The sequence below is a fragment of the Formica exsecta genome, unplaced genomic scaffold (genome assembly GCF_003651465.1).
Source record: "Formica exsecta isolate Colony F162 unplaced genomic scaffold, ASM365146v1 scaffold15, whole genome shotgun sequence".
NCBI lineage: Eukaryota > Metazoa > Arthropoda > Insecta > Hymenoptera > Formicidae > Formica > Formica exsecta.
The window spans coordinates 1,334,869-1,347,712 of NW_021848825.1; the positions used below are offsets into that span (position 1 = coordinate 1,334,869).

Sequence of the window (12,844 nt, forward strand, 5' to 3'; positions counted from 1 at the left end):
ACATTATTAAATAAATTAATATTATTGATTAAATTAATAACTTTTATAATATTAATAATTTATTAATTGATCTAATTTGTTATCATAAATGGCATATTATTTAAATATAGAAACATATAACAAAGATAAAGAAAGAAAAGAAAAAGAAATATTGCATGATATCAATTAAATAAAAACATTTCACGCAATGGAAACTTATGAAAGTATTTAAGAAAGTGGAGTACATTATTCAATACTTCAATTTGTCGCGCAATAAAAATATCTATCATGAAGATATAATCAGTACGTTAACCAAAAACTAACGTTTCATTGAATTTACAGGGCTCGACCCAAATGCCGGTAACAATTTACATCGTCCTCGCAGGACTGGCCGCTTTGGCGAGCATCAGTATCGTCCTAATGTTTTACGTGCAACGTAAGGCATCGAGACGTCAACGGCCGAACATAGAGGAGCCGGAAGTCGAGGAGCACGAAGAAGACAAGTCGACTCTTTTGGGCGCGGAGAGCCAAGAGATCGAAGAAAAGGAGTAATTGCCTGGCAAGACGAACACAACGCATCCATACATATAGCGCGCGTAAGACTTGCCTATTTTTACAACACAACACATCAGTTAGGTTTAGAGTCTTCCAGGTCGAAGGATTGAACCTTGAGAAGCGAACGGGTAAGAGAGATACGAAAAGGATTTTTTTATGATGCAGTCGGAATTAACTAGAGAATTAGGACGAACGCGCTCCGTGATTCGGTTGCCTGAATTGAGGATCTGCACGATATTTTTTCTTGCGAGATTGCTCACAATATTGTTATTACGCCCGTAAATTTACCTTCGCGCCATAGCGGATTTTTAAACAAGGGATTTTTTCGCACAAAAGCGGAAACAATCACATTGTACAATCATTCTTAGCGTTGCACTTTCATTTAGATGCCCAATTTACATGTCTGTTAAGAAATTAGCAACGGACCAGTTAAGTTTGTTGCAATTGTGGTATACCTCGACTAGCGACTATGATTAAAACAATACGATAATAAATCTTGCGATAGTCGAGTTGATCATGAAAAGTTGCATAAAGAGATTCTGTTGTTTATTATATAAGCTTGCGATGAAATAGAGCAGGTTTTAAAAACCCGCCACGGACGGACGCACGATGTGCGTGAAGACAAACTATATATATAAAAAGGAAAAGTACCTGGCGAGTTAAGGAGACCGAAGTTTATAAAATCTTTCACAAAACAGTGAATGTAGAACTCTATCTTTCATTCACTCTCTGTAGAAATTTTTTAAAGTTTTTGTACAAAATTTAGAAATAATTAACTCAACAATGCCTAAAAAGAGAAGCGTCTAAAAAATATAAATATTATCTTCAAAATTCCAATTAGTAAATGAACGCATAGAACATATGTTCTTGTAATAAAGGAAAATGCAAGAATTGAGGTAAAAATGATTTTAAATAAGATTAAATGAGAAATTTAAATTATAGTGCAGTAAGATAGATTAAAATTAGTCTGAAAATCTAGAGAAAGAAAAAAATACAATCACACAAATGTACATGCGACAGTACATGAAAAAGTAAATATATTATAGTCTTGTGAAAGAATTTTAGAAGCCCAAAGAAAGGTCTCCTTAATTCGGCCATCTGTATTTGCTAAACTTTCTATAATGTACATGATATGCGTATGTATATGATTATAAGATATTATGTATACGTGTGTCATCGACTTTTTTAGCGAATTTCGGAAAAGCAACGTGCTTTTTGACTTTCTGACGCCAGTCGAATTCTATCTGCGTACAAAAGTAGCCGTACTGCCAGCTACAATAAAGAGCCAGCTTTCCAACTCCTCGTTTAATTAAAAGTGATGTTTGACGAACGTGCTATCAGATATATTGTTCGATCGATATCCGCGCATCGTTCACTCGACGATATCTGTCATATGGGGAGAAACATAATATCGTATTTTTTTGCAAAGTCTCTCAAACAGCTTGACGATATCGCGTCAAAAGTATATGCATACATGACTCATATTAAGTTACCCCGAGCTTTACGCAGTATCGAAGTTTAATTATAGATTGATTTAATCAACGTGTCGTTTTATTAAAAATATGATACAAAATTATTTATAAAAATACATAGAATCGGAACACAAAATTTTATATAATCGACTAACATTTGCAAAAAAACACTAAATAAATTATATTTAATTAAAATTGAAATAATTAATGTGGAGTAACGGGGATATGTATTATATTTGTCAATATTATCATAAAGGAAAAAGTACGTCGCTGTCAGAAAATTATATATTTAAAAATACAATTTGTTTCAAAGAAATAGACATAATAATATTTTCGAAGTAAAAGTAAAGTTTCATCTTTCTGATTTATCTAATATTTTAGAAATGCCTAAGTTCTTTCTCTATTTCACATATGTTAAAATCTAAAAATAACTTAATATTTCTTTTAAATTAAATTTTGTTTGGCTAGATTAAATAAATACAGACTATCAATATTATATATCATAAAATTATGTGTTAATTACGATATCTTATATATCTCTCTCTCAATTCTTTAATATTTTATAATTGTGTCTGACAATTATCAAAATTGTCAATTAATCAATTAATTATTATTATCAATTCTTTTGTTTTCTCAATGCAAAATTATAAATTTTGAGATGTTATGAAGCAATTTAGCATAACATGCAAAACAAGACTTAACTATCCGAGCTTTAACTAAGGATGCTCCTCAAGATTGGCTCTAAAGGTCAGTTTTGCCACTTTATTTTATTCAAGGCAAAATGCATAAGACAAAATTGTGCCGATAATTTCACGCTTAAAGACCAACGCTTGTACAGGCGTATTGAATCTAGTGTATATTTATTACATAATGACGATAACAAGTTGACCCAACATTGTGCAAGTTGTTTACTCTGTGTGTGTCTATAAGATCCATTTTATCAGTAGATATTTTCTACAATATCTGCGCGCATTACATAATTCCATCTTTTTCAATTTATTCTATACTCTATAATATTTATTACGAATAAATATTCTCTACAAATCTCAAAAATCGCTTCGGATTGTTATAATGTACACATTTGCTAAAGCATCACAAAAAATATATTAAAAAGAGATGATACTAACATCAACAGATAATAGAGTCTAAATACAAAAATGATTTATTCTAAATAAAAATTCATCTATTAACTTACAAAAATATGTATTCAGTTTCGCGTAATAGATGAAAAAAACGGGTACAACAATTTTTCGATGCTTGCCATTAAGAATATAGACTGTTATTAATAAAATTAAAAAATATGAATTAACAAAAAATTGAAAACGACAAGCGTTTTGAATAATCGCATTTATAATTATATCATTACATTAATTTAATTACAATAATTTTATTCAACATCTTTGATCCAAAGATAGAGAATCATAATTATATGATCTTACAGAGTTAAGCAATTTCACGGAATCCATTTAATTTTGTATATATTGCACATGCCATTTGCACAGTTAAAGTCAAACTCACACAAAGTATTGTTATCACAAATTCACTTAGAAACGTTCATCAAAAACATAAGTATAGTGTTTATCACAATTGTCACGCTCACTTAGACTGTTTTGCATACATATTTTATAATAATGAGCCACTCATTATGCTATAATTAATAAAAGGAGATATTTATGCGTAGATTCTTCATGTTTAATTCAACAAAATAAGATTCTTATTTATTATTTATAATTAAGAAGTAATTAGAGCAATTCTGATTTTTGATCGTACTTGCTCGAATATATATTGAAATATTAGTAATAATCTTTCAATATTCGACAATTTTATATAAATATTTAGTAACTACATGAAATATTATATTAATATTTGTAAATGTTGATTATTTGTATTTGCAAATAATATTATTGATATTATATTAATCTTCTATATTGGAATCTGCGTGTTATATACGATTTGATTTTGTGGTTTATTGATTTCTTCTAAAACATGACTCATTATTTCACCGCATAAGAATAATACTTATCATATTAAAATTTATAAAAAATAATAAATAAGAAATGAAAAATTTGTTTTTAATATATAAAATTTTTATTTTATTGAGCAATCTGAGATTTAAAATTAATAATTTAAAAATAAAATTAAGTTGCTTACAGAAGTATATTAACTGTAATTTACAATTTGTAAATTTTATGTAAATAAATAAGTTAAATAATAAGTTAGTAACATAATAAGTTAAGATTATATTTTAAGTATATATTTGTGAAATTGTGATTAGAACTAGATATTAGAGATGTATATTTAATTCGGTATATTAAGTGATCTTGCAGCAAAAATCGTGTATAAATTATAATCATTATGTTGCAAATGAATAAGAACGCAAGAAATTCGATGATTATATGTACGGAATATTTAAGAGATAGTTAAGGATATAAAATTCGAACCGTATACTAACTATTCATGTGACTTTTCGTATATTAAACAAACTTTTATGGTATATGTATTGAAACACGACTGCAAATTTTATTAGAGGCACTTTGGGAGGCTCATAACTTGCAAAATTATTTATAAGGCATCTAAGAAATGAATAATTAAAGCGAAAAAAATATAATAAGCTCACCACAAGATAAAACACTTTCCTTGTACCAATTTTTCGTCACGTTGTACTTACTTGAATATAATAGGTCGGTTTTTACGGAGAAATTGCTAGAAAACTTATGAAAGATATAACGCTCAATCAATTATTTTTCGAGACCCTTACCGTGTCGTAGAAATCGCGCGAAAGAACCAAATGGAAAGAAAGAATAAAAGGAAAAATTATTTGAAAATCAATCGCGTGATTTTCGCGAGATGGATGTCCCGAGGACTTCATGTCGATAAACAGCAGTATGCACAGATAGATATATAGGAAAAAAAGATAATGTTCGATGCGTTTTCGAAAGAAATAAAGAATTCATAAGTGACACAATAGCGCTGTAGCTGAAGAGAAAAACGGTTATAGTTTCTATTTTAAAGATTATATTTTTTTAACTTTATTAATTTTTGACTTCCACGTACATGTATAAATAAAAAATAATAAAAAATATATATATATACAAATTATAAATATAAAACTGTAATGGACTATTGTATATACATATACACGTATATTTTAATCAGGCCGTGTAGCGTGCAAAATCACGCGAGATGCTTTTGTTTAACGACTATTAATGAGAGATTTAAGAAAATGAAAAACAAATGATGATGTGAAAGAGTTACAAGATATTGGATAATTCTTAAATTATATAAAAGCAAAATGTATAACATTTTATTGTCAAATAAATTTGTAAACGATTATGTTTATTATTAATTATATGTATAAAAAGAATTAATCCAAACAAGGAAATAATTTTCTTCACGGAAACAGAAATATTTCTCTAATTTGAAAAACGAAACTTTTTAGAGAAAAACCAAAATGCTATTCAGTGTATGATAAACTTGAATCAGTAATCAATACAATGCGCTTCCTAGGATCTTAATCTTGTTAATCAAATGATGATTATATTGACGCATTCGCGGTTTACAAGATTAAGGGCTGTACGTTGCGGAGTTACTAACACGATGTATCCGCGTTACACGGTCTATTCACATTAGCTAGCTTAGCTAGGCCAATCAATTTTGTGTACATATATTATTATTGTATGTACGTAGACTCGAAGTATCTGTTAAGAACGGCGGATAACGTAAACAATTGATTAATCGATGTTTAAATTTATATACAAACTTATATTGGAAACAATTACAATGACAAACAATAATGGAAAGCTTTATTTATTAAAAAAAAAAAAATAGAAAATGACTATAGACTTGTTTTTGTACTTGAATATACTTATGCTAACAAATATCAAACAAAATGTGTGTGATTTTTCATAAAAGAATCAACTATTTAAACAGCACACACATATGTGTTATCTCTCCGCCATAATCCTATCAGATGTCTCGATCCTACACGTATGTCTCGAGAATCACGATACGGCTTACCGAATGTGATCCGTTTATTATTGAGAATTGAATTGTTAATTCAAGTTGGGAATGGACTAGCTCACGCCTAATTAGGGCCTATAAATGTACACAAACAAATAAAACGTTGAGAAACAACCCTGCATTATTTATATGAATTTTGTAGTTTCTGCAACTTTGTTGTTAAAACTTAGTTAATATTTTATCAAGAATCGCATTACTGTTTTGCAAACCTTCTTAAAATATAATTATTTTGAAATCTACACCACAATCTAAAAAAAATATCTTACATTTGCAATTTTTCCTAACACACAGGATCTATTTAAATAATTATATTTCTTCAAAGTAGTAATCGTAATCATTAATGGCCTCTCAAATGAACAATAGCCAACGAAGCTGTACATAAACTATCATCTCACATTTAGATTTCCGTCAATTTTATTGTATCTAATTTAAATTTCAATATCGCTTAAGAATTTTGATATTCCCAATTTACCAATTATTTTTATTTATTGAAATATCCCTCTTGTTTGGTCTGACTTGTTAACTATATTCTCTACTTGACATTCTTTTTTCTTTTTCTAAAACGCAATAATATATGTTTTCTTCATGTTAAAGTAAAAATATGAAAGAAAATCATTTAAAAAAAGAATCGAATATTATCATGTTAATCAAGAGTGATAATCTCGTCGCGAAGGGAACAATCAGAAAAGCTCGGCGAGCATTTGCATCGGAGAGATGGCAGCAGCACACTCGTTATAGTAGACAGATATTCTGTACGAGGCAAGGCGCAAGTTCGACTACCAATTGCCACCTCTATTTCTGTAGACGTCGAGCGCGTGTGCTGGGAAGACTGTTCAGTGTGGCTTAGACTTCAGCCGGACTGAGTCTGGTCAACCCCGTTTTCGGCGTCTGATGCAGTAAGTACACGAAATCTGACTGAAGTCGACAGGTTTGTCGGCACGATCACCTTGACCGAAATGTCATTGATATCTGGATACCTTATTAACGCGCGTGTTCACCTAAATTGGAGTATAATCGCTCTAAGAACTCTGAGTGTACACGAATAGTGAATGGTGTATGCAAATGTGCGGACAAGTGTGACGTCCGTTGTTTCACAATGAGGAAAATTTGTTTCCCGACCAATTACGTGATGAATTTTTTCTTGTGGTTACTTTGCTAACGTCGCATCAATAAATGAAACGTGATAAGAATGATGTATTCTTATCGTTTTGTGTGGACATGCTCTTACATAATCTCTGTTATAGAATTTTTAATTAATAACTGATGAGTTCTCCATATTCTCGATATTCAAGAAATATATAAATAATATAATTATAAAATCAATCTAGTATTTTAAATATTGTTCGATAATATTGATAGAATTGATAATTTAACCGATGGCGAAATTTTGAGGATAGAGAAAAAAAATAATATTTTATATATTGTTTTATCTGTTAATAATATTAAAATGTATAAAATTTAATATAAATTGAAAAAAACACCTTTAAATTTTTATTTTAACAAATAAATATTTCAACTTTGAATTATTTAGATCATGAGATAGTCGTCATATGTAGCTCCAAGTATGTATATGTACACACTTGTACCTATATATTTCTACGCATCTTATAGTTCACTATAAGATAACATTCCTTTTTTCGAGTTTGCTTTCTAATGTTCAAGGTCATATATTTTAATTTATAATTACACTTATTGTGTGTAAACACGATATATAATCAATTTAAGAATGTAAAAACTTAACTTTGTTGAAAGTTTAAAGTTTTACAAAATTCTAAAATTATTCTACATAAGCAAGTAATTCTTCGCACTCATGCGCATACATATAAATATCTTGGCTTTACGCTATTGGGAGTTATGCCATTTACATATTTACACAAGTGTTTGACAACAATTTGAATAAAGTCGTAGAAATTTTCTCATAATAAATGATAACAAATTTTTACGTTCGCAGCAACTTGTAATAAAGCAGGCTCAAAGGTTGCACTCTTCAATATTAAATAGTATATGTCAAAAAAATAACCAGAGCTACGTTCTTATCGTTAAAATAGGAACTAAAACTTGAATGTTTTCTGAGTGATAAAGATGTACTATTTTCGAAGGAACCAAACATAACGAAAAGAAACACACATTACTGCATATAATCATACGTGATAGTCAGACTGAGGCAATTTACATAACCAGTTTCCATTAATATACATTATATATTCGTCTTACGTTTATATAATAAAAATTGAGAAAGTCATTCAGATATTGACATAGTGCTTAATAAAGATAAGTAAAATAATAAATAGTGTGCAAATTTATTGTCAAAAAAAAGCGTATATATAGATAAAAATATTTAAAAAATTCATATAACACAAATACATTTAAAAAAAAAAAAATATATATATATATATATAAAATTGCAAAAAAAAATTATTTTTTATTAGGTTTAATACTTTTTTCCAAATTTAGCAAGTGAACATACACATATATTAATAGCTGTCTCATCTATCTAGTGCTAAATATACTTGTCTATTTCATGACAACACTATATGTAATTCAAGTAAAATCGCAAATCTTAAATTACATACATATTTATGTTACATTAACTTTACATTATAAACAATTTTTTAATTTTCTTTTAAACAGTTAAGTTTACTTTAACCAATTATAGGCCAATTATAGTTAAAATTTTTTGTCCCTGAGAGAATCGCATATATAATCACATGCTAGATTAAACGCTCACATATATAATACAGTCATATAACTATTTTCCATTTTTTAATGATCACAATGAGTGATTCAGGTGGATCAAGGCAGACTACCAGGCGCTAATTTGACCGAGTAACCTTCATCGCGGTACATTTCGAGATTCATTCGCGTGCGCACGGCTGTGATGCAACGTGCAAATTGCAGATAGCACGTGCGTAGCGTGTCGTATGCATGAGCGCGAGACTGTTTGATATTTTTCTATCTCGTTCTCCCTCGCAATACTTCACTGTCATAACATTTTTTTTGCACAACCCTATCTATCACGAACTTTGCCCTCGCGCAACTTAAGCATTTAGTATCGCATTTTACATTCAGAGAACGGTAAATTGAACGAATAAAAGCTTTATTTCGTCTGTCTTTTATGATCCTTTTTCCTATTATGTACTTTATTTTTTCGTTTTTTTAACATATTTATATGTCATATATTTCTTTTAACTTTAAAGATGGAAGTAAAGGAGATCTTCTCTACGATCATTTTCATTTTTCTACTTAAAATATACATATATTAAAATAATTAAGATCTAGATATATTAAGATAATAAATATCAGTAGATTCTCTGTGCAAAGTTTTTATCACAGGATCAATATAGCTCTAGCACATATATAGTGTGTGTGTGTGTGTGCGTGTGTGACCCACTCTTATTATAATATTATTCTTCTAGAGTTGCCAAGAAATGATGCCAATGAACTCTAATGATTTTTCTGCAGCGCATTCTATTTTTATTTGTTTTCATCCGCTGCGATTATATTGTGCGTCATATTTTTTTATCACGCACTTCCAAACTGTATAGATAAAGATATTTTCTTACGTAGATAAAGTTAATGATGGCACAACTAAATATTGATCGCTAACGTGAAAATAATCCCTTCTCATGTAATATTATTTTACTGTATGTATAATCCATCATTATTTCGTTTTTGAAACTCTATTTATTTAACATTCTATAATAAAAGGACAATCTATGTTCAATTTATTTTTAATTTGATTAAATCACATCGTTAAGTTAATTGAATAAGTTAGGCTGTTATCATGACACACACTTACTGTATTATTAATCATGTTCTTATTGCGTATCAAATGTGCTTATATTTTGCAAACAATTATACGTATGAAAGTGCTAGAACTATGTTATATATATAATAGATAGCGGATCAGCTGTCTCTGACGCCACGGTGCTGTCATTACTACGGATCAATACACCCCCCTCCCCCCTGTCGCGAAAATATTTTACAGTGTTCCATATGCATTTATATATTCGCGGTAGTAATAAGTAAAAATGTTTCTTGATAATATAATAATGGGTACATAATGTTATCAATGATAAGAGTATTTATCGATTTTGATCAAACAGCTTAATTATATTAAGTTATTGTTTTATTATGCAATTATTTAGGCGTTATGTGATCTGAACTTGTATAATCCATAATGATAAAGTTTCAATGGAAACAATCGATAACAATAAATAAGTATAAAATCTATGTTTTGTATGCACAAAAATAATATACGAGCAACAGTTGATACATATAGAAACCCTATTCAATTATCAACTCAGTCTGCACACCCAAACCTTAAAAAGTTGATTGGTAAAAATAAAGCCAATAGGTCTATCGTCTGATTGAATCGCAATCATACAATTACATTATGTACATACATAGAAAACAAGTATTAGGCAATCCAATTTTAAATCTTCAGGTGTCACTATGATCTATAATTAGATTCATATAACAATTAATTCCATTTAATTTATTTATATAAATTATAGATTTAATAAAAATAAATAATAATATAAATGGTCTAAAAAGTGAACCAAAAGAAGAAAGTGAAAATGTCCGGAAAATTCTCTTTGCAAGTAATCAAAGTAAGAATAAGACGGTTAAAATATTTTTCTTACATAAAATATTAAAATAAAGAGGATCAAAAAGCAAACATAAAATTATATAAATATCGTATGTGTCTTTACATTATAGTTATTTAGATTCATATAACAATTAATTCCATTTAATTTATTTATATAAATTATAGATTTAATAAAAATAAATAATAATATAAATGGTCTAAAAAGTGAAACAAAAGAAGAAAGTGAAAATGTCCGGAAAATTCTCTTTGCAAGTAGACAAAGCAAGAATAAGATGGTTAAAATATTTTTTTTACATAAAATATTAAAATGAAGAGGATCAAAAAGCAAACATAAAATTATATAAATATCGTATGTGTCTTTACATTATAGTTATTAGCAAAAATAATTTAATTATATGAAGAATAAAATACGTTTTTTTTTTTTTTTTTTTTAATTTGGATTAGCTAATATATGATTACCTTCTCTAAATATATTCACTCTTTCTTTCTAATTTTGTACAAATGTAAATACACATTGTGTGTGCATATTTTTTAACGTTTAGAATTCAACCAGATGTGTTAATTAAGTTGCAAGGTCAATTTCATGTGAGTTCTGACCATAACAATCGTAATACTACGGATATGACAAAATATGATTTGTATTAATTGTAATAAAAAGTTTCCATTTATAAAGTAACTATGGTAGTGATGATATATGAGTAGAAAAACAACTGTAATATATTTTTCCTTGAAATTTTGAGAACATTTAATAATATATGGCCAACAAAAAAACATACTCTAATAATAAATATTATTTTGTTATACATATATGCGCTGCCAATTTATATGTAATATAAAAATATTAAAAATGTGTCTAATAGAGAACAATCATTCTCTATTTCAATTTTTATAATATTACATTTTCGAATATATTCTTATTTTCGTTTATAATGTTTTATATGATATGTATTAATTTTGTCAACTCTCTCTTATCACAAATACGCCGTATTATATTTATTTTATCTTATTTTGTCGCCAGATTATTAACTTTATTTCTAATGTCTTATCGGCATAATATAATATAGGCTAACTGCAAAGTGTGCACGCAAATATCAGTTACTTTTTTCAAACAAAAGAAAACTGTATTATATCTATTTTACGCGTACTAAATAAAAACGAAAGACATCGAGGCCATAGAGACACGTGTTTGGCGAATAAAAGGTGAATAGTTCACGCGATTAATATTATAGATGTCTCAATTTCGTAATTGACGGTTCATTAGATCGAAAGTTTTGAGATCGATCGAGATTGTATTTATAGGAAAACAATCTGGCGATAATTCGTAGACGCGATTTTTCGATCGAAAGAGGGTAATGAAATTTCTGAAGGTTGGTTACAGGATTACATTTACCAGTGACTTACAAAAGCACGTCATGAATATGAGATCAGATAGAAATTTTGATAGAATTCAAATAGAAATGAAAATCAAAAGAAAATAGAATCTTCCGTTCTACATATTTTATGATTAATTCATATTACGCAATTTTCATAACATCGTCTGCAAATAATATTATATATAACAGACAATCTTATTTTATATGAAGATATTTTATATTGTCGACCCCCGATATACGTTCTTACGGCATATATATGTTTTGTAATTACAAATAGCAATCGTGAATGGAATATATTAGTTCCATGTATATTAATAGATATAGAAAAGTATTTCTTATCGGTGACATGTAATTTTTCCGGTAATTCCACAATATTACAAAAGGCATCATTTATTCTCATTATCGCTCGTTATGCATGTCAGACAATGGATTTAATTGATATTAATCATTGTTGTCTGAGGACAGGAAAATACATCTTGACTTTCTTGTGGTTATCGCAACATTAATAGATAATATCGATTATCTACATATAAAAAATAAATATACATTTTATAATACTAGCACAACACAACGCGTGCTTCGCGCGCGCTATTTATTCTTTTTCATTAAACATTTTTAACGATATATACACAAAATAATAACTGTCAAAATATGCAATGACATCCGCTCACGAAGTAAGCGCAATGACAGAACCAATCAGCATCGCGAAAAAGCGACAACAATACACTTCGAGACTTTCGAGTATCGACTTTACATGCCTTTTTTTAGATAGGAGGATATATGATACTCTATCCCAAAATAACACTAATTTATTTAATATTCAGATATATTTA

The 12,844-nt window shown here is 28.5% G+C and overlaps 2 protein-coding genes across 4 annotated transcripts in view; both read left to right on the forward strand.

Annotated features, from left to right (window-relative positions):
- Positions 1 to 6,140, forward strand: part of LOC115232747 — a 12,984-nt gene extending 6,844 nt beyond the window's left edge. For both annotated transcript variants that reach the window (XM_029802806.1, XM_029802807.1), the window contains exon 4: positions 322 to 6,140. In XM_029802806.1, coding sequence (XP_029658666.1) covers positions 322 to 531 — 210 coding nt within the window. In that variant the 3' untranslated portion in view covers positions 532 to 6,140. The remainder of the gene's footprint in view (positions 1 to 321) is intronic.
- Positions 6,141 to 6,788: 648 nt separating this feature from the next.
- The window catches only part of LOC115232869 (pyruvate carboxylase, mitochondrial), a 21,979-nt gene continuing 15,923 nt past the window's right edge, over positions 6,789 to 12,844 (forward strand). For both annotated transcript variants that reach the window (XM_029803016.1, XM_029803017.1), the window contains exon 1: positions 6,789 to 6,922. The gene's annotated coding sequence lies outside the window, so the exon portion shown is untranslated. The remainder of the gene's footprint in view (positions 6,923 to 12,844) is intronic.